The 22918-nt window shown below is 48.0% G+C and overlaps 1 protein-coding gene across 1 annotated transcript in view; it reads left to right on the top strand.

Moving 5' to 3' along the window:
• The first annotated feature begins 425 nt into the window (after positions 1-425).
• Positions 426-22918, top strand: part of LOC103662379 (tetratricopeptide repeat protein 12) — a 37577-nt gene continuing 15084 nt past the window's right edge. Inside the window, exons 1-11 of the mRNA XM_040630656.1 lie at positions 426-471; positions 1727-1799; positions 5929-6092; positions 6644-6665; positions 7257-7334; positions 8125-8246; positions 12191-12250; positions 16811-16882; positions 20878-20938; positions 21377-21565; positions 22624-22693. Of these exons, the coding sequence (XP_040486590.1) occupies positions 1742-1799; positions 5929-6092; positions 6644-6665; positions 7257-7334; positions 8125-8246; positions 12191-12250; positions 16811-16882; positions 20878-20938; positions 21377-21565; positions 22624-22693 (896 nt within the window). The 5' untranslated portion in view covers positions 426-471; positions 1727-1741. The remainder of the gene's footprint in view (positions 472-1726; positions 1800-5928; positions 6093-6643; positions 6666-7256; positions 7335-8124; positions 8247-12190; positions 12251-16810; positions 16883-20877; positions 20939-21376; positions 21566-22623; positions 22694-22918) is intronic.

The following is a 22918-nucleotide window of genomic DNA, read 5'->3' as shown; positions in this document are numbered from 1 at the left end:
GGGGGGGGGGGGGGGGGGGGGGGGGGGGGGGGGCAGCGCGGCCAAGAAGCGCTCGCTCCAGAACCTGAGCGTCGGGGCCCCGCCCATTCCCAGGCCTAGCCCCGCCCCGGGACTTGGTCACGCCCCTCTGGTCACGCCCCCCCGTCCGTCACCGCCCGCCCACGGCCGCCATTTCCTGTCCGGTCCTGGGCGTGTCAGGTCAGTGCGGCGGGGTGGCCAGGGGTGTGCCCTGGGATGTGGTCCTGATCTGGCCGTCAGCGCCGAGCAGAGGACGCTGGCGTGGGCCCCAGCAGATGGGACGGTATCGGCCGCGGGCTGGGTCCTCCGCTTTGGGCACAGGAGCCGGTGGACGCTGCGGAGTGGTTGCCGGGCAACGATGCCGTCGGCCCCGCCCCTCTGCGCCGGCGGGGCGGGGCGTCCAGGCGAGCTGGTCGCCAGGCTCCCGCACGCGCGCCGCGGCTCTGGTCTCCTGTGAGTGTATCTCCGGTCCTGTGGTGGGTTCGGCTCAGCCCCGCGTGCTTACACCCCTGCGCCTGCCCGGGCAAATGCTGAGCCTTCCTTCTGCCCCGGCAACCTTGGGCAAGTCCGCTCGCTTCACTAGGTCCCAGTTCCCTGGGAGCCTTAATATGGAAGGAACCCTACGGCTCTTTTACTTAAGCCACACGCCCCCTCCCCCGTTTTGTAGTTAAGGGTGCCTCGCATTTACCACTCGCTGCGTACCTGGTGCTTTCACTTAACCCCCAGGGCAGCCCTCTCGGTTCCTATTACCGTTTCCGTAGAAAGAGGCTGAGAGAGGTTGGCGACTTCAGCTGAGGTCACACAGCTTGTAACTGGTGGAGTCTCAAAGTCAAATAACTCCCACCTTCTTCGTGGCAGAGTTCAAATTTCCACTTAGAGGTGCTTACACGACTGCACTACTACTAAACCTTGCCGTAAATCAGAATCTCCCCCAAGAGGGTTTTAAAACTCTCCATTCCCGGGTACCCTGGCAGGTGGACCGACAGAGAAGCTTTGGCGCTAAAGCTGAGGAGTCTGTATATTTAAGGAGTTTTTGGATGGTTTTTATGGTCTGTGGGTGAACTTGGGGAGCCGTCGGTATACCATGAGGCCTGCTGACGCACAAACCACTGAGAAGTAATAAACCTGAAGTACCTGGAGAGGAGAAGAGGTGCTGGCGCTCAGTGTCCTGGAGTTCTGATCCCTTCCGCCAAGTTTTAGCTTCTCTTCACTCCTCAGAGACAAGCCAGAGGCTTAGATCTTCAACAAGTTTGGACAGTTAAATGCAAATTCTCCGGTTCCCGGTTACCAGTCCCACAGCCAGGTCCAGGCTTCTGGCTGGCGGGCCTATCTCAATCAAAGTCAGGCGTTCGCTTCCTTCTCCATTCCTGCCTGCCTGTCCGCCTCTCCTCCTGGCCTCCTTTATGCCAGGTCCCTGAATCCCAGCGGTGGATGTTGGCTTTGGAGGAACATTTTGCAGAGCAGTTTTCCCAGTGGAGGGAGGGCTGACAGCTTTCCAGAAGTATCAGCACAAATAATGGGTATCCCTTGGCCTTAATAGCAGTTGGAGTGAAATAGATCACCCTGCTGTTATTCGTGACATTTATGAACACAAATCCATCTTGAAAATAGTCACTTGGCTCCTAGTTTTAGAAGGCTAATGAGCCTGACAAATTCTGTTTAGTGCTTTATGATTATTAATTTTCATTACTTATGCTGCCTCCCCCAGGTACTCTGGTTGACAATGGCTGACGATCACGAGAAAGATTTGCAGAAATTTCTTAAAAATGTGGATGAAATCAGTAAGTACCAGTAAATCATAAACAAATTAAATTCTATGGTAGCAAGGTGGAGTGACTGAAGAGAAATGATCACTCTAAGTTAGTTCCTCGGCTGCCTGATAGGTTTATGACTCTAAGAGAAAATATAATTGAAATTGTATAGAAAGGGCATTGAGAAGCAAGTAATATTAGAGCCTGGGGTGGTATTTTGTGGCTGTTAATTGGTATCAGAGAAGCCGTTAACTTTCTGGTTGGTATTGAGGCTGACAGCTCTCCTCCATATTTTGTCCCCTTCCATGTAGAATTCACATCAAAGGAGCCTAGCTGTTCCCTTCGAGATCACTCGGGAACCTTGTTGATCAGTGTGGAATCCCTCTTGTTTTAGGGCAGAGCCATTTCTGATTTTGAGCTGCACAGGCAAAATCAAAGACTTCCCTCAGGGTCGGTCTAATTACATGGATGGTTCATGGTCATTATAATCCTGTCTCTCCTCCTCTAGGTGGGAAGACCCCTCCTTCCCCAGTTCAGACAGGTGGGATCTCAAAGTTCATCCTCTGAGCCCACAAATCCCACTCAAGAGATTCCAAAGCAGCTGGTTTCCTGTTCAGACTTCAGGGAGCTTGTGTGACGATGGAAACAAGCAAACCAACAATCAAACAAACCTTACATATCAAACAGAAATATGTTGAAATTGCTCTTTCCAGAAGGGTGTATGGGTCCAAAGAATTAAAATGGTTTTAAAAATAGTTGGGGCAACTTCATAAAAGGCACATCCACACTGTGTTCTCTGTGTTCATCCACGGGCGCCTCCTCTGCCCACCCTGAATGTTCTGCGGACTTCCAGCCTTGGCCGGCCTGCTGCTCACCTTTCTCTTCAGGTGGTCTAGTCCAGGCACATGTTTCCTACAACCTGTTTACTCACCACCCCACATCCCTGTTGGCCACCGAGCCTTCTTTGCTGAGCCTCGGACCCTGCGCCAGCTGTCATATCCACAGACACCGCAAACTTCGTGGGTCCAAAAGCCAGCTGATCACTGCTCTACCCCACCCCCACCCCGTCCTCCTCCTCCCAAATAAAACCCCTTCTCCTGCCCTCCCCTTCCTTCTGGTCTTGGTGGGTGGTACTTCGGGCTGAAGTTTTCTCGTCAAGGTGGACTCCTGCCAGCTCTCACCCTACAGTCAGTCGGCCATCAAGTTCAGCTTCTTTCTCCCGCTCTGTCCTCCCCGCCCCTCCCTTTGTTCTGGTTCTCTGACCCAGACTATTTCAACAACCCCCTGAGTGTTGCTCCTGCCTCCAGGCTTACGCTCCCCACAGAGTAATGTATCTAAAATGCAAATCTGACCCAGACACTTCTCTGCTTGGATTCTCTCCGCAGCCACAATAAACTTCAGGCTCTCCTCTGGGCTTAAGACCTCCCGTGACCTTGTCCTTACCTCTCGCCTCTCCCTACCTCACACTGCAGCGAGTGGGCAGCAGACTGCTTCTGGTTCCCCACAGGTCCCCTAATGGTTCACACTCTGCACGTCACCTTTGTTGTTCCTTGTGCCTCCCCATCTCTCTTTACCTGGCTCACTTGCATTCAGGCTCAGAATTCCTTAGGGTACCATTTATACCAGTACTGGCCCATAGAATTCTCTGAGGTGATGGAAATGTCCTGCAGTCCACACTGTCTGCTATGGCCGCCGGTGACTGCATGCAGCTGTGAGCTTTTCAGAGGTGGCTGGTGCTCCCCAGGAACTGAGTTTCTAATTGTATTTCATTTATAATTAGTTTAAATTTGTGTAGCCACGTGTATAGGGTCTACACTCATTTCCTGGGCTCTTGCTGTGTATTGAGTATTGCTAGGCTCCGGAGACTGCAGTAATGATAACCAAGAGTTAGCTTTCCTCCTGGTATCTACAGCCCAGTGGGGAGAACAGATCTGAAACAAGCAATCTCCAGTGTGACGTGTGATACGAAGAGAGATTTGCAGAGTACAAGAGACACTAACTCAGCTTTACAAATTGTATTAGTCTGGTTGGGCTGCTATGACAAAATGCCACTGGCTGGATGGCTTAAGCAGTAGAAATTTCCTTTCCATCGTTCTGGAAGTGCAAGATCGAGGCGTGGGCAGGTTTGGTTTCTCCTGAGGTCTCTCTTCTTGGCTTGGAGATGACTGTCTTCTCGCTGCGTCCTCACGTGTTCTTTTTTCTGCTTGTAACATCCCTGATGTCTCCTCCTTTTCTTATAGGGACACCAGTCCAGTTGGTTTAGAGCCCCATCCCAAGGACCTCATTCACCTTAATGATGCCTTTAAAAGGCTCTCTGCCAGGACAGTCACACTGGGGGGCTAGGGTGTCCGCATGTGAGTGGGGTTGGGGCCACACTACGTCCATTACAGGAGTTGTATACCGCTTCCCTGAAGTATGAGATTTAAGCAAAAATCTGAAGTGTGAGTAGGAGTTGGAGACTGAGGAGAGGGCAAGGGAATATGCTAAGTGGGGAGAAAGTAGGTAGGAAAGAGATCGTGGTGCTTTCAAGAGCCTGAAAGTGTAAAAAGCTCTGTATGGCTGGAGAGAAGAGACCCCAGAGAGAAGGGTCCCATCTGAGTCAGGAAAGGCCGGATCAGGGAAGACCTTGGGAGCCCCAAGGGGGAATTCATGTTACCTTGCGAGCAGTTGGAGGGCTGACTCAGCGTAGAAACACGATCAGATTTATACCTTAGAAAAGTCGCTCCGGTCACGGCATGGATGTCGAGATGAGAACATGTAGGGGACAGGAGAAGAGATGCTGGGAGCCCCTCAGGAGGCTGTTCCGGTGCTCCAGGGAAAAGAGACGGGCTGGTTTGAGAGCTGTGGCAGCAGGAATGGGCACGAGGAGATGGACTCGAGGAATATTTAGGATTTACTTGGCAAGCGTTAGAGTTTGATGGCTGCAAGGGCAGAGGGAGAACGAAGACTCAAGAATGAGGTCTGAAAGTTTGGGGTCGAATGCCCAAACTTGGCAAAGGTTTGGCCATCTGCTGAGATAGGGGGCATTTGGGGGGGGGACAGTCTCAGGGGAAAGAGGCCGGGCAGGCCAGGATTGGTGAGTAAGACGTCGCAGTGAAGATGTTCTGTCCTGAGGGCAAGTGGCTTTGTGAGCCTGAGCCTAGGAGAGAATGGAGGTGGGGATCCGTTTAGGAGGCCCTGGCATATAAATGGCATTTAGAGCCATGGGAGAGAATGGGACTGCTTGGGGGAATGGTTCAGAAAAAGAGAAGACGGCTCAGGCAATGCCTTGAGGCTTGCATAATCTAGAAGGTAGGGGGACCTGGAGGGCAGGAGCAAGCAAAGGAGACCAAAAAGCAATGGCCAGAGAGGTAGGAGGGCAATCACCGGTTTGTCCTGTGTCCTGGAGAGTCTGGTTTTTTTGTTTGTCTCTTTTTGTCTTTGTTCATTTTGTTTCTTCAATTCCATATGAGTGAAGTCATACGGTATTTGTCTTTCTCTGACTGGTTTCGCTTAGCATGGTACTCTGTAGCTCCATCCATGTTGTTGCAGATGGCAAGATCTCACTCCTTTTTTGTGGCTGAGTGATATTCTGTATCCGGCTATCGTAAGTAGTGCTGCAGGAAACACAAGGCTGCGGATATCTTTTCGAATTCGAGTTTTTGTTTCTTTGGGGAAATACCCAGTAGTAGAATTACTGGATTATATGGTAATTCTAGTTTTAATTTTTTGAAGAACCTCCAAACTTTCCCACAGTGGCTGCACCAGCTTGCATTCCCACCGACAGTACACAAGGGTTCCCTTGGTTGGAGGCAGTTTTTTAAAGTCCGTGGGAGAAGGATAGGATGACTTGCTTGGGTGTGACAGTGTGATTTATAGTAAGAAAGACATAGTTGTTCTTTGTCCCTGTGCCTGGCAAAGAGACAAAAACTGTAATCACATGAGGAGACGGACGTGCGAACTAACCTTATTGCGGGATCACTTCACCATAGACATGTGAATCAAATCAGCACACTCGTGTGCCTTCAACTTACACAACGTTGTGTGGCAGTCACATCTCAACAAAGCCAGAGAAACAGAAGCTCTTCCCCATGAGCGTCCTACCCCTTCCTTTCTAGCGAACGGAGTTTTTCCTTTTGAAGACCTCATTTGAATGATTCACCTCTGATTTCTCCTCCAGCCAGTTTAATCCAGGAGATGAATTCTGATGACCCGCTCGTACAACAGAAAGCTGTCCTGGAGACAGAAAAGAGACTACGGTTTACAGAGGAAGTCCGAGAGGAGGACGGATGCTGGACCACCCTGAACAAGACCGTGATCAGTCCTCCACAAGCTTCCACGAAGGTTTCTTTTTCTATCACGGAGTTACATAAGCAGATACAGAGAGGAGGTCTGCCTTGAAGCAGAGGAAGTGGTAGTTTCATCTCAAACACTCCGGGGAAGCTGAAACACTCTTTTGTTTTTTAGATTCACTAGATTTATTTTCCACAAGAAAGTATAAACTCTGATTTTTTTTCTTTGTCTGAGTCATCTTTAAACAATGGGTTTATTTTAATGAAAATTTGGCCTCCCACCCCCTGAGCTTGTGACCAATATTTAAGCTGTGCTGTAAAGGTAATAAATATGTTCTGCCTCAGATTTCCAACTCCTGCAGCCACAGTGGGGGTCCCTTGACCTGCTCACCCCGTAACAACTGTACCCATAAGCATATCTCCTGATTTAAAGCAAGCCCGTGAATTTGGGCCCTTCGGTATTGATGGTTAGAGGAAATGACCCTACTCCCCACTTGTAACGGATCTGCCTGCTTGGTTCATACACTTATAAACCAGAGAGCGGTTTTTGAAATTTGTTTTTTGTTTGTTTGTTTTGTTTTCATGATAACCTGTGCCCTGCAGAATGCAGATGAGATGAACTCAGGTAAGGACAGCGTCTCTCTTCCTAACGTGTATTATTTATTTAGGGTCAGTGTTTAGTGATTGTAGCTTCCAGACCCTTAAATTATAGCCTCTGGGCTTACAAACAACCCGGGAACAAAAACGTACGGGTCAGCCAATTCTCTTACTACTCAGCGGGCACAGCGCTCAGAGGCTTCTCTATTTTCTCCCGGCCAGTCTTTTGTAAACTGAATTCAGCTATTTCATATCATCCAATTTACTCTTAGCTGCTCAAAGGATCCAGGTAGCTTCTCTGTTGCCCAGCCCAGAAGCTCATTATGCCAAATGGAACAAAAAAGTCTGCCTTTAAAGAAAAACTCTTTTAAAAGACATAAATCAAATTTGAAGCACAGACACAGCCATCATGTATAATAATACATCACACAGATTACCATTTAATGTCAAATTAAGAAAATGTCATTTAGTTGCTTCAGAGTGTGTGTGTGCGTGTGTGCCTATATACGTATGCATGAGATGTGTGGCTCTAAAGAAGCTTTCTTCTGAATTTGAGCTAAAGAACTGATTATAGTATTTGGATTTTTCTCTTTAATACTTGAAATTACTCTGCTGTCAGAAGCCTTCTTGGCATCTATGGAGTTGGATGCAAAGGAACGTGCCAGGAGAAGAAGGGAAAACAAAGTCTTAGCAGATGGTAATTGTCAGTCTTCACTTTTCAAGAGCTGGGATGATTTGTGCTAGAAAGAGCATGAGCGTGCCTGCTGATATTTGAGGACAGCGAGATTCCCAGTCTACAGGCTTGAGGCACTGGAGCCTGGCCAGGCAGAAGCGGGTGGTGTCTGTCCCTGTCCCCGCTGCGGCAGGCAGGGAGCAGGACAAAGCCCTCCTCTTTCTACAGCATATGGATGGACAGGGCAGGTCAGACTAGACCCGAGCTGGCCTCAGAACGTGGGGAGGGACGGAAGGGAGGTACCGTGCGCTGGCCTGAGGCACAGAGGACAAAGGGAAAACGAAAAACGAAACAAGAAAACAAAGATGTGAGAAGGGAGAGGAGAGACGAAGGCAGAGAGACGCGGTGGTGCCGTGGCGGGGCGGCTCATGCGCGGGCTGCCTCCGGCTCTTGTTGCGCACCCCAGCGGTGTGCGTGCGCAGGTCTGAACACTTCCACGCGTGCTAGACAGTGACTTGTTTGGCCCTTTTTATGAGACGTTCAGTGTGTAGACTTGGTCTTTGTGACATACTTGGAGAGATTCCAAGTTTTGTGCCAGAAACATTTACTTTGGGCAGCTTGGGATGGGTTTGGAGGGAAAAAGTCCTTCAGGAGGCTGATCCTGAAATGTCTGCAGAGAAACAAGGGATGGGTCTCCTTTGGATTGATGGAAGCTATGACCTCCAAAGTAGAATTGCAAAGTCGGGGGAATAAAGTGTGAGAGAATTTTCCAGTGTGTGGGGAGAGCTCACCTGTGTGACTTCTGTTCTCCCAGCCTTAAAAGAAAAGGGGAATGAGGCCTTTGCCAGAGGTGACTACGAAGCGGCCATCGTCTGCTACAGTGAGGGTCTGGACAAGCTGAAGGACATGAAGGTGCTCTACACCAACCGAGCCCAGGTGAGTGGGCCAACACTGTGCCGGTGGCGTTTTCTCAGGGGACAGGAGCCACAGAACTTGTGAAACCAAAGATGAGACCAGATGGAAGCAGTGGTGTGCCCATCAGTGTTTAGCAGCCGACTCCGGTTGGGGTGTGGTGGCAGCTGATCGGTAAGGACCATTTGCCACTTCCGTGGTATCAATGCCGTCATCACGGTCCAATTTCAAGCCACCAACTTGCGATGACTGAAGGAGGACTTGGGAAGAGCGACACATAACCAGTCCTTTGCGTGGTGTAAGTCAGCGCCCGCACATCACTGAGGGTAAAGCGAGTCAATGAAACAGCCTATGAGAACTGATTCTGCCATCGCTGGCTTTGGCCTGGCCCCCTCTTGCTGGTAGCCTAACCTCCTCAGGGTTACTTTCTTATTCATATCGGTCCCGTTGGATTATGAATCTGTGACCCGGGTCGGCTGTATAGCCGATGGGCCTAGCCCCAATTTCTCAGAAATGTTGGGTTTCTGAACTCCCTCCTACCTCTGTTTTATATCACAGATGAGCTCAGTTTCATGGGACAGGTAAAAACAATCACGCAGGTGTTTATCATCTACTACTTAATGAAGGGACAAGGTTGATAGTTCTCCGTTGAAACAAAAACATCACGTGTGGCCTTATCTTTAAAAGCACTTGAGCCTGTGTGTGGCAGAGCTCCCTGTTGCTCAGACCTGAAGAAGTGGCGGATCCGTCGGCATGATTATCCGATGGTCAGAAGGTGTCAGCAGGACCTGTGTGAGCTGCACTTGACACTGTGTCATTGACAGGAGGAGCCCTCATCAGCTCCAATTTCTAAATAAGTCCAAGCACAGTGTAACCTCAGTAGTTCAGCAGTTTGGGTAAATCCGTTGAGGCGCCACTTACTGGGCCCTACTTTTGGGGAAAAATTGACATAGGGGAGTGAATTTGGTAAATAAAATGGCCAGAGGTTGGCCTAGTGGTGTGCATTTCATCACCCTAACAAGATTATAAACTTTTTCATATATTTTCCCCCCTCCAACACTTTATCTGTAATAGATGTTTAATAAATCCTTGTTAAGTTATGTAACGCTGGAGGAACAATAAGTCCTTTTAAGGGAATTAAATTTCTGTTGACACTTTGAAAGAAGCATTCAAATGCAAGCAATTAATATAATAATTATAATTCCTTTTTCTTTTCACCAGATTTGGTCTCCAAAACATTTACCTACTGATGCTTTTTCAGTCCTGTTACTTTGAACTTATTTGAAAGTGGTAAAATTGAATTGCTTTGAAAATGTTATGTGATTCAGACTTACAGCTAATTCAGATGGTCTGTACCCCGAGCCGTCTAAGTTAGTTACATTTTTACTGTCCTCAGGTTAAGCAGCACTTTGAACAGGTTCTGGAGAACCACATTAAGAATGGGTGTGGATAGAAATAAGCAAATGTAATGAAAAGCTTTGGGGAAATAATTCTTCCCAGCTTTCCCGAAGAGAAAGCGTTTTCAGAGACAAATAAATACAGAATGTGCTGCCTGGTGTTACGAACCACCAAATCACCGCTGACTATTTTTAAAATGCCTCCCCTGTTTGCATGCAGTGTTAGAAAACACTTAATAAGGACCCTGTGAATTGAGTGTTGCCGCTTGCTAGAGAAAAAAAGCCTACCCTTTCAACGCTCTGTTTTTCTCCTGGAGTTAATGTTATGATCAATAGATTGCTGGTGTAATTTAGATAAATCAGGAGTTTAATTGCCATTTGGAAAAGTAGTTCTTTTTAAAATGTGGAAAAGCAAAAGAGAACAGGGAATTTATAGGGTGTTGAATCCAAGCCTTAAAAAAAAAAAAGGGAAGAAAGAAAAGCAAAAATAAAAGGCTGTGTAGAGAAATTGCTAAAGCCCACGTATGCATTTTCAGAGTCTGTATGTCTCCCGGATAACAATGTCACAGAATTGTGTCTTCGTTGGTTTGTCTAAAAGGATGCTAGTTTCCTCCTCACATCCTCTGACTTTCAAATGAAACCCCAAACCCTGGGGGGAACGGATGGGGCTTTATGGAACTGACAGTTCGAAGCGTCTCCTCCTCAATTAGTACAAAACCTATGTGAACGAAAGCACCACACGGCAGCTTCCTTTCTTGGAAGGACTTGGACTTGATTAGTGGGCTAGTGCCTGCTTCCTCCTTGCTTGGGATGAATGCTTAGAAACCCTCCTGAGTTACAACACTGACCCCATGATTGGCTTGACCATGTAAATATCTTAGCAGAGTTACTGGTAAGAATGTCGCAGTGCCCTGGGACAGTTTTGATCAGGGGCAAACCTACACATGTATTGGCTGTAGTTGGGGTGACTGATGGGGACTCTGGGAAAACCTCTTATCTTCCAGGTGCCTGGTTGTCCTTTTTTACACCGGAGTGATCATTGCCGCTTCCCGGGAACTTTCCAAAGGAAGAGTGCTTAAAGTCTAGGTAGTTCAGCTTGATAAGAATTTACTGACCACCTGTCGTATCCAGTAATTCATTCAGACGTGGACTGACCACTGCGCTTGCTGGGACACGGCTCTCCGTTACTGTGTGCCACGAGTTCTTCAGTTTAGATTGAGTGGATCCCAGAATTCTGAGTCAATTCTTGATTTTGAAGATTTTCCCCAATTCTAGGGGATCCCAAGAGGTCCCCAGGGCTTTTGGCACCAATGGACCATCACCATAGTGATGGTCTGACTCTTAAATGTCAGCCCGTTACCTACATCAATTCCTTCTTGCTGTGTTTATGAGGAAAGAAGCAGAAATTTATCTTTTTTTGGTAACAACTTTATTGAGATAATTGACATGCATTTCACCCATTGAAAGTATGCAATTCAGGGGTTTTTAATATATTCACAGAGCTGTGCAACCATCGCCATAACCAATTCTAGAACATTTTCATGATCCCAGAAAGAAACCCCATCCCTTTAAGTGGTTCCCCTGCCCCGGTCCTCCCGTCCACCCCTACCCTCAGGCTTAGGCAACCACGAATCGACTTTCTATCTCCATACATTTGTCTGTTCTGGACATTTCGTATGAAGGAGGTCATGCAATATTTTTCCTTTTGTGTCTGGCTTCTTTCTTGTAACATTTTCAAGGCTCATCCATATTGTAGGATGTATCAGTGCTTCGTTCCCTTTTATGGCCAAATAATACATCATTGGATGGATGGACCACATTTTATTTATCCATTCATCAGTTGATGGACGTTGGAACTGTTTCTGCTTTTTGGCTTCTATGAATAATGCTGCTGTGAGCATTTGTACACAGTTTCTTATGTGCACAGATGTATACACCATATAGCAACTCTGTGTTTAACCCTTTGAAGAACTGCCAGGCTGTCCACCAAAGACACCAGCTGTGTCTGCGGGTTCTGGTTTTTCTACACTCTGCCAACGCTTACTGTTATCTTTTTGATTCCCTTTGTCTTACTTACTGTTATCTTTTTGATTCCCTTTTTGATTTCCTTCTGGAACATCTGCAGTGGGGTAGACTCTAGAAGATGGCTGTTCCTTTGTAGATGGGTTTAGTGTGCTAGGTATTTTCTTTTGCCTTTCCAGATCCTTCTCTGCCCTGCCTTCTGTGCCCTGGGGAACTGACCTCTGTGGCCTGGTCCCCTGACTTCCCAGCTTCCTAACTTGCATTTGGATTCAGCCAATGAGATCAGAAGGAAGGAAGAAAGAGTGGGGGGTATTTATTCTCCCACCTGCAGCTCTCCTAAAGGCCTCAGCTCCGGCCCAGCAGTGCCGTTCACAAAGCTGTCCTCTCCCATTTGTCCGGGCTCATCCTGCCCCTTCGGTCCTAGCAGCAGTACTGGCTGTCCACGGTTGCTAGCCCTGGGGTTCTGTAACATTCCTGCAGGTTGCTCTGTTAACTGAAGACTGCATGCTGCAGAATTACTTGTGAATACAGCCCTTTGTGTCATTACAGGCTTATCTAAAACTTGGGGACTACCAGAAGGCAGTCGTGGACTGTGAGTGGGCTCTAAAGGTAAGAAGAGAGGTCCTTTTCCACATGACGGCGTTGGGCTTGCTGGGCCGGGCATCTGGGTCCTGAAGTAACGCAGGAGAGTGGCCCATGCTTGGTGGTGGGCCGGGGTCTGAACTGCGCAGTCAGGGCCTGACCTTCCTTACCGGCAACATGAGATCAATAGCATTGTTGTGAGGGTGATGCGTGTGAGGCACGGAGCTCGTAGTAAGTACCCAGAGAAGCGGCTGTTCACGTTGCGTTTTCAGGGTTTTCGATTGCAGGGGCTCAGCCTTCACAGCTGCGTCACCGGACGCTCTCCTTCCTGCAGACGCTCTCCTTCTGTTTCTCAAACCAGCCCTGGGAACGTGTTTCTGCAGTGGTGCCGTCCTTCCCCACCAGTTTGTGCTTTTCCTCCAGCTCTAGTAACTTGGCATATTCGTGGAGGAATAATCAGAAGACAGTTCCTGTCGTTCAGCCTGGAGTCTAGCAGTCAGGGCTCGGGCAGATCTGCTCATGCAGTTCATGGTGCTCCCTCCAAAGTCTGCCAAGAGAGGTCGTTGAAAGTGAGAAGTGAGGGCCGTTGGTGGAAATAATACAAGAGTTTTTAAAAGAGAAATGTCATGATCACTTCTCAGGGACATTATTTCGGATGATTAAATATTTAAGTAAGTCTTCCTCTCCCATTCTGTGAAGTCGCTGTCGCGGGCTCTGGCTGAAGCACTGAAGCGGTGTTTCTCAGACTTCCTCGCTGAAGGGCACCTGACGGAACCAACAGGAGTCCCTGCAGGGTCTAGAAGTGGAGAGCATGACATTTCTTGTTAGATACGTGTTTTATCTTAAAAATCCTTGCAGATTTTGTATTGCACTCCATGGAATTGATCTGTTTGTCTTAATATCTCCATGTTGTTTTCCATAACTCATGATCAAGTAAAAGTGAAGTGCCAGGAGAACATGCCAGGCCTATCCTGTGGCCCGGGTTCCTCCCGCACAGCGCGCCCACCCCAGTGTCACGAACGTGGCTCAGAGTAAGAGCACGTTTTGACAGCAACAGATTGGCCACACCTCCTTCCTTATTTCTTATTAAGAGGGTAAGCAAGGGAAACTGGGGTGAATTAGGAACTCACCTTTACTAATAATGGTTTATAAAACACCAGGGATCCTCCAAAAGGGATGTGTGGGGAGCGTGATTTCTTTATCCCTTAGAAGATACAGAAGGTCCGTAAACCCTGTCCCATCGCATCATTACAGTCTTAAAGTTACAAGAACTGCCCAAAGCTGATGACATCAGGTTCTTCACAGCCCCAGCATAGGTCCCCTAACCTGCTTTGTCACTTTATGTGATAATGGCTATTTTCTCTACCACCATTCCGTAAGAGAAGAGAGAGGCAAGGACGTTTTCCAACAATAATAGCACAAGCAACAGTTTGCTGCGTGCTGGCCATGAGCCTTACAATATTCTAGTCTGTTCTCTGCAATACCGCTGTTATCCTTATTTTTCTGGCAAGGAAACCAAGCCTCAGAGATTAATGAAGTAACCTGTGCGGGATCACGTAGCTAACGTGGTCTAACTGTAAGCCAGTGCTCTGAATCATCTGCTCTGTATAGCTTCTCCATCGGAGTGTGAAATCCCACAACCTGTGGGTGTGGATCTTGTTCCCTTCCGTGGGGGAAACACGATCTCCTGGTGGGACTTCCAAGAGTATCTGTTCTGATCCGAAAAGGACCAAAGAGGTAGTCACACCATCTTCATGCTGATTTAAGATAACATGCTGGCTTATTCCCAGATGTTAAATGCAGCACAATGTAGTAATTAACAGTGAAACCACAGCAGAGCAGGCCCAACAAAGCTGACGTTAAAAAACTCAGACACACTCAACAGCCAGTCTTGTGAAATGCCCAGCGAGGCTCCCCACTGAGAGGCTTGGGTGACCCCTCGGAGGGATAGGGGAAAAGGTACAAGGGGCTCTCAAACCGACAGTGCTTGACTCTGTGTCAAAGCCGTGAATAAAGAAGTTTCACTGTCTTTAAAGTCCTATATCAATAATGCATGTCAGTGGTATTCCGTTATTAATAGTCTTAGTACTTTCATGCCAATTTAATATTTTTGACACTTGTGAATGGGTAGAGACAAGCTCAAGCGATGATCTTTCAAGACTGATGTTCCTCGTCTGGGAAGATAAGGCAGCAAAGCTGGTTTCAGTTAGAATCAGTCTTTCTTTCCTGGCAGAACTTCTGCACGACAAAATCCATCTTTCTCTGAAAACAGGGCTCCTTTTAAGGGGGTCTGGGGCTTATCTGAGAAAATCCTGGTGAGCATTGACACGTGATCATAGGAGACAGGCCGGGCAGTGAGACAGCCATCCGCGGCCCTCTGCGTCAGCGTCCAAGGCGGGCAGAGTCCCAGCGACGCCCCTTCACTGTGACGCACAGTGGCCCAGACAGGACGCCGAGGCCGCCCGCTTGTTCTGCCCCCTGCTGTAACCCTGATGCTCTGCCAGCGAAGGGACAGCGGACATCTGGCTTCCATGGGCCGCTGCTGGCATGTCCTTTCCCTTGGACCATTCCTTTCCTGCCCCCTCAACCTCATCGTTTGTGGATTCTCCGGGGTTCACTCCCCGGCTCCCTGCGTTCTCTCTGCAGCTTCTCCTTGGAGCTCCTGTCTGCTCTCCTGGGTCCAGCTGGCCCTCAGACCCCCTTCCCCGTCCCCCCTCCCCGGGCCACAGGGCTGCACATCCGCTGCCTCCCTCAGGCCTCTGTTTACTGGAACGATGCCGCAGCTAGGAGCAAACTGTTCATCCTCACCTCCACCCTCCCCACTCCCTGCCCTGACTTCCCTCCTTCTGTTAATGACATACGCTCTCTTCTGGGTACCGAACCCCAAGCCTGCGACCTGACATCCGCCTCCTCCTTTACCGATTGTCTGTGTCGTAACTGGCGTCCGCGCTTCCCTCTCCCCACCACCGGGACAGAGGCTAGCCCCTCATTCTGTGGGACGGCTCCCCTTCCCTCCCTGACCCCCGCCTTTCCCACCTCTAGTTACTTCTGCGCGCTGCCTCCGTGCTGCTCGCTCACCCGCCCCAGCCTGGCATCCAAGGCCTCCATGTGGAACCACTGTCTCGCTGGCCCCTTCCAGCCTGACCCCTCCCTGCCGCATTCCTGCCCCTTGTCCTGGCCGCAAGCTCCCTGTCCTCTCCCACCTCGGAACCTTGCTCAGCCCATTCTGCCTCCTTCCTTCTCTCTTCACCTCTCCGTATCCTTGGAGACCCAGCTCAAATCCCTCCTCTGCACGCTCTTTGTTAAGCCGTGCTTCTTCGCAGTGGGTTTCCCTCTCCTCAACCGCTACAGCACTTTTCCGAAGGACAGTTGGTGTAATTTGTAGCCTTTGGGGCCTGGATTCAGATGGCCACATTTTAGATCCCAGCTCTTCCACTCCAGCCCCTAGTTTCCTCATCTGTACGATGGGAATAATAATTGCTTCGACTTCACAGAGTTGTTATAAGGCTTGTATGAGATAATTCTTCCGAACCACATGGCAAGGACTGGACGATAGGCACTATTATCATTACTGTCACCCACTTAGCAGCGTGTCAGGACATGACGCTCACGAGGATGCACCATGAAGGCCTCTCCACATAGGACAGTCATCGCTGCTGCTTCTGTCACCGGCTGTCTTTTCTTTCAGTCTTCCCCTTCACTCCGAAATGCATTGCAGCTGCTCTGGCCAAGGCCCCCCTTCTGGGGAGAAGCAAGCCAGGAATTCACCCAGGACTTTTTAGACTCTTAAGCTTGCGCTCTAGACCCTTGGAGGGCATCCCTGGCACAACGCCTCACACATGAAAGGGTTCAGTTAATTGGATGTCAGAAGTTGTAGTTGGCGTCTCTGTGCCAAATCAGCCCGTCTCTCTGGAGTTGTAATAATTCGGGGCAGGCAGGGACAGGGCCCCCTGTGCGAAGGCTGTGGCCTCACATAAGTTTTGATCCTGCCTTCTGAAGGGGGCATCCCTCTGGACCTTAAGTGACAAGAACGTACGTTCCCAGGATTTATGGTGTGGTGTATTTCAGGGCAGGAACAGTAACCTCAGCTGTTTACCCAGAGTAGATGTTCCTCTCTTCTGATGAACCAGGGGTCCTCAAGCTTGCCTGCGTGCTCACATCTCCTGAAGAGCTTACAAAATCACTGATGCCTGGGCCCTGCCTCAGAGTATAATTCTTAATTGGCCTGTGGTTCAGCCTGGCCTTCCAGGTTTGATAAGCATCTCTGGTGATTCTAATGTTTGGGTGAGGTCAGGAGCTCTTCTAAACTAAGGGTTTCTGGTTTGTCTCCTGATTGAGTCTCATTAAATGGAAATGAAAACTGGCAAGTATCATTAATTACTTTGACAGAGAGCTTACTCGTGCATCCAGGCTCCTTGCAAGCATCAATTAGTTTGGCCACAGATGCACAGAAAAGTTTTAATTGTCAACTCATAGCTGTCCTGAGAACTCGAGTTCTGCCTTCCCTCTGTTAGCGAGGCGGTGAGGGGGGTGGCTAATGACTCCAAACCTTCTGAAACCTCTGATCAGTCATTCTCTTTTATGCAGTGTGATGAAAAATGTACAAAAGCGTATTTCCACATGGGAAAAGCCCACCTGGCCCTGAAGAACTACCGTGTGGTAAGTTCTGAGAGGAATGGAAGGGGAATGTGTGATCACAGAGCAATGCTCCAGGTCGCCTCCGAGAAGGACCATGTTCCTCCAAGTTGGTTAGATATTAATCCACCTTTTAGTATTTTCCACGGTAAGTCTTCGAATCTTTGAGTTGAGAAGGCCATTGAGTGTCGTCCAGGACAGCCCAGCTGCTCTGGGAACCCTTCTGCAGTATCTTCCACCAGTCTTCTGTGGGCCCCAGGAGCGGCATCTCTGGAGAGACGAACACAAAATTCACTCATAATCTCATCACCCAGGAGTAACCATGCAGATATATTTACACACTAAGATGTTATCTATGGTTACCAGCAGCTTTACTGAGATATCATTCACGTACCAAACAGTTCACCTGTGGGAAGTATACAGTTCAGCGGGTTTTCCTATATTCAGAGACGTGCGGCCATCACCACACTCAGCTTTGGAACATTTTTGTCACCTCCCCGAAAGCCTTACACCCAATGGTAGTGCTCCCCTTCCCTCCACCCCCACCTCAACCCAAGGCACCCCCCAATCTATTTCTGTCTCTATACGTTTGCGTATTCTAGACTCTTCCTATACAGAGAAGTATACAAGCCGTGGTCTTTGGTGGCTGGCCTCTTTCACTTGGCATGATGTGTTTAGAGCTCATCCACGCTGTAGCATCTATCAGTACCTCATTCCTTTCACCGCTGAATAATATCCTGTTGTATCGGTGTCCTACATTTTATTTACCCCTTCCTCAGTTGACGAACATTAGGGCTATTACGAACAACCACGTGCAAGTTTTCGTGTGGACATATGTGTACGGTACTCTTGAGTATATACCCAGGAGTGGATCTGCTGAGCCCTGTGGTAACTTTATGTTTAACCTTTGGAGGAACTGCCGAAGTGTTTTCCCAAGTGGCTGCACCATTTTACATGCCCACCAGCTGTACATGGTTTCAGTTTCTCCATATCCTGGGCAGTACTTCCTACTATCTCTTCTTGATCATAGCCATCCTAGTGGGTGTGAAGCATGACTCATTGTTTTGATTTGCATTTCCTTGAAGGCTAATGATGTTGGGTCTGTTTTCATGTGCTTGTTGGCTGTTTGTATGTCTTCTTTGGAGAAATGTCTCTTCAGATCATTGCCTATTTTTTTATTTGCATTTTTATATTAAGTAAACAGTACTTTTATGTTCTGGATACAAGTCCCTTATCTGACAAGTGCTTTTCAAATATTTTCCTTTACTCTGTGTTACCCTTTCACTTTCTTGACTGTGTCCTTTGTAGCACGAAAAAATTTTAATTTTGATGAAACCTAAATTATTTATTTTTTTCCTTTGATTCCTTATACTTTTGGTGTCATATCTAAGAAACCATTGCCTAATCCAAGATTTACTTCTGTGTTTTATTGTTTTACGGCTTTAGCTCTTATATTTAGATCTCTGAACCACTTTGAGTTAATTTTTGCATATGGTGTGAGGAAGGGATGTAATTTCAATCTTCTGTATGTGCATATCCAATCAGTGTTCCCAGCACCATTTGTTAAAATGACTATTCTGTCTCCCATTGAATAATTTTGGCACCCTTTGTCAAAAGTCAATTGATCACAAATGCATGGGTTTATTCCTGGACTCTCAGTTTTATTCCATTGACCTATATGTCTCTTCTTATGCCTATTCCACATTCTCCTGATTCCTATAGCTGTGTAGTAAATTTTGAAATTGGGAAGTGTGAGTCTTTTAGCTTTGTTCTACCTTTTCAAGATTGTTTTAGTTATTCTAGGTCCCTTGAATTACCATACAAATTTTAGGATCAGCTTGTCAATTTCTGCAAAGAAGCCAGATGGAATTTTGTTGGGGATTACATTAAATCTGTAGGTCACTTTGGGAAGTATTGCCATCTTAACAATATTAAGCTTTTTAATCCATGAACATGGGATGTCTTTCCACTTATAAGATACTGTATTTTAAAAAAGAAATTGCCTCCCATTATACATTTAAAAAAATCTTTGCTGGATTTTAATTCTAAAAGTAATACAGGCCTATTATACTCAAGTCAAATAATAGAAAAGCAAAAAAATAAAATGTTAACCCTCCCCTCTCCACCAATTCTATTCACTCATTCATTCATTCATTCATTCAGCTAATTAATTCACTCAGAAATATGTATGCATACTTTCTATGTTTCTGGCATTTCCCTAGACAGTAAGAATACAGTAGCAAACAAGACAAAATCCTTGACTTAATGGAAGTTACACTCTCAGAATACGGGTGGCTGGGAGACAGGAAGCACATAAGTAGATGTGTAGTGTGTCGGATAGTGGTAAGTGTTACTGAGAAAACGAAGTCAGGAAGCAGCAAAGGTGAGATTAGTTTTATATGGAGTGATCAGGGAAGGCCTCTCTTCAGGAAGGGAGGGAGTGAAATGAGCAAGCCACGTGGCTGTGTAATGGAGGAGCGGTCCAGCCCGAGGGTCAGCTCGAGAAGAGTGATGGGCGGTGAGGTCAGGCAGACGATGGAGGTGTGGTGGGGGACTGATTCCCTGCAGCCTTACGGGCTTTTGGAAGTACTTTGACTTTTACTTCAAGTAAACTGGGAGGGTTTTGAGTGAAGGAGTGAAATGACGTGATTCATATTATAAAGGGTCACCGCCGCCTGAGACTATGTCTTGACGTAATAGGCAAAGAACAGAGAACTAGTTAGAAGCTATTGCAACAGACTTCCCTAGTGAGGTGTGATGGTGGCTTGAACTAGGTTGGTGTTGAGGCAGGTGCTGAGAAATGGTGGGATTCTGCCTGTATACCGACAGGGAAGCTGGCAGGAATTGCCGATAGACTAGATCTCGGGTTCAAAGGAGTTGGATACAGGTTCACTGCACTCGTCCTTTTGGACTTCTCTAAGAACTACCAGAGACCAGGTGGCTTAAACAGCAAACGTTTAGTGCTCACAGTTTTGGAGGCTGGAAAGTCAAAGATCAAGACACCAGCACACTGCTTCCTGGTTCATAGACAGCCAGAAGGGTTAAGAGAGGTCCCTGGGGTCTCTTTGATAAAGACATAAATCTTACTCATAAGAGCTCCACCCTGATGACCTAATCACCTCCCAGAGGCCACGCCTCCAAGTACATCACCTTGGGGGGGAGGTTTCAACATAGGACTTTTGGGGGCACACAAACACACGGTCTATAGCAGTTACCATGTTTGGTGTGTATACTTCTGTCCTGTTTTATGTGATGTTTTTTCTTCCGTTCTTTTCTTAATCCTAATCTTATGGATGAGCCTTGAGCTTTCAAGACAGCTCAGAGCTATTTTTTTCTGTGCTTTTTTTTTCCCTCAGTGACTAGGCAGAGTTCTTGATACCCCTGAGGACAGTACTGCCCAAAACCCAGTAACATACCACACGAGCTAGAATCTTTCTTTTTTTCAGAAAATTTCCAGCACTGTCCTCATGGAGAGGCCCCTCACTGTCAAGTTTTCTTGCAAACCTTATATGGCCAGTGAATGGACCCCTTATGGGGCTCTCTTTGCAACCCTGTATTTAAGGAGGCACTTCTCTTTTCCTGTTCCTGAAAGTCTCTGTCAACAATATCTCCAACTTCATTTATTTCCCCACTCCTTGTGGGCATATCTGACAAGTAGCCTCCTGTTCTCTCTCTGTGCAAATACCATATCTAAACTTTGCAGTCACCTTATGATTATTCCTATCCCAGCCAGGCATGATCCATGAGAATTTAGGACTGGATATTTTTCCATCACAGGCTGGATCTGACAACACTGTTTTTTTAAAATAAGTTCTGAAATAATGCCTCTTGCCCCACAGAACCAGAGAAGCCTAACAGAATGTTAAATGCATGCTGCCTTCCCCCTGCCTGCGTCCTGCGCTGGGAGCGGTAGGAGGCGGGGAGGAAATAATGAAGGCCAGCCCTGTGGTGCCCAGTAGTCTTTCCTGTAATCACCTTCCCCCCCGACCACTCTTCAAGGTCTTGCTTCTTTTTTCCAGGCTAGAGAGTGTTACCAGAAGATCTTAGAAATAAAGCCCCGGCTGCAGACCCAGGTGAAAGGTGAGGATGTTCCTGCTGGCGTCCTTCGTTTGAATTCCACTTTTGCTTTCTGCTCTGCCCCTGAGGTGCCTCCCGTGCCTTCTCTGCACTTGGCCTCAAAGCCACATCAAACCCTCTCTATTAGCAGGCTGCCCACGCCTCTTTGCTCTCTGTTCTCCCATTCAGACCTTTGCCTTCCTTCTTTCTATACCATTGTTCCTTAGAGCCTTCTAGGCAGGGCATAATGTTGTCCTTGAATCCCGAAGACGGTTTAAAATTCTGGGTATAGACTGTACACCCTTCCTAAAATTTTCCCTGCTGCCCCCATGTTTGAATGACTGTCATGCTTCGTGCTCTCAACCTCCCATCCTCAAAAAAGGTGACTCTTTGTGTCATGATGATGTTGACCATTAGGGTTTTATTTGTTTCCCTTCTTTTCTTTTCCTTCTTGTTTTGTAGATTACCTGAATCAAGTAAATCTCCAGGAGAAAGCAGACCTTCAAGAGAAGGAAGCCCACAGATCACTGGATTCGGGAAAGAACACGGCTGTGACAGTCCGGAATCTCCTGGAGACGCTTTGCAAGCCCGATCAGACCCCCTTGTTCTATGCAGGGGGGATTGAAATCCTGACTGAAGTGATGAAAGACAGTAAGCCAGAGATGCATATGGCCTCATGAATACAGTCAGTGTAAGGGGACAGTGTAGAGATCGGCCCTGGGGAGACAGAGACTCCCTGTGTCCCTTCCGTCCACACGTACTGAAGATCTGCTAGGATGTCAGGACTGAGCAGGCCACGTAAGAAATATACCCCCGTCCCGCCTCCATCCTCCCCTCAGAGCATGCGAGCACTCAGCACATACGCAGTAGACGCCCCAACACAATACAACACAAAACACACATACACACACCGCACATACGTGCACATCACACATAGTCACCCCTCACGCATGTTCCGCTCATCGTCCACGTACCTGCACACCTTCTGGTTTCCCTGCACACCCCCTGTATGCCCCAAACCCATATCCCACCCTCACACATCTCCTCCCAGCCACGGAGGAATGAAGACAGAAGTTGGTCAGACTGTAAAGTTCACCCCAGTTACATGTAATGGCTTCTTAGGACATGTAAGTCGTTCCAGAGCCAACATCAGCTCTGCTGCTAGCGAGAGCCGTGCTGTTCTCCATAACCGGTTCTCGTAAACGTCTCTATCAGGGCGACGTATCTGTACTCAGTGACAGGATGCTGTGTGTACCGAGATGGGATCTCTGACCTCCTTCCAGCGTGCGGTGGGGGTGCTCAAATACCCTTTCACGAGTTTCTTGGAGAGTTTAGGTTCCTCTCTAGAGCCTAGAAATAGCTTCAAAATAAACATTTAAGAACAGATGGATATGCTAGTTCTTCCTGGAGGTTAAGCGGCTTCTGGAGACTCTCTAAAGATGACAAAATGACGTGTTGTCAGATAACCAGCAGGGCCCCCTGGGCCCAGCTCCCCTTCTCAGAACAGGATGTCCCTCTCCCTAGGGCAACTGGTGGCCGATGACAGCTGTAGGTTTCAGAATGTAAAGGTATTTGTTTCTGCCCAATCTGATAATTTGGTGACCTTGACATTCCATAGTGGGCTTCTCATCATCAGCTGGCTCTGTTACGGCTAGACATCAGCCAGACGGTCCAGGAGTCTGACGCGGTTTTTTATGTATTTGTTCCAGACGCAGAACGCACTTTATTCAGAACACACAATGGATTCAGTCTCATCAGCGAGAACGAGGTCCTAAGAAGGTAGGGGTGTTTGTAAAGACAGCCAGCGGCAAAGCAAGGAAGGACAACCAGCTCCCCGTGAAACATCCCTGACCACACGGGCAGGGCTTCACGGGCTGGTCCCATCCCTCCATCGGTGTTGGTGGCCCTGGCGGGGGCGGGGTTTGTGCCTCTGATCGTTGGAGTTCGGCCACCGTTCAGGCCACAGTTAACCACAGAGACAGAAGAGGTCAGCCGTGCTTCCCG

The sequence above is a fragment of the Ursus maritimus genome, unplaced genomic scaffold (assembly GCF_017311325.1).
Source record: "Ursus maritimus isolate PB19 unplaced genomic scaffold, ASM1731132v1 scaffold_16, whole genome shotgun sequence".
Lineage (NCBI taxonomy): Eukaryota > Metazoa > Chordata > Mammalia > Carnivora > Ursidae > Ursus > Ursus maritimus.
This window is presented reverse-complemented; position numbering and strand designations above follow the sequence as displayed.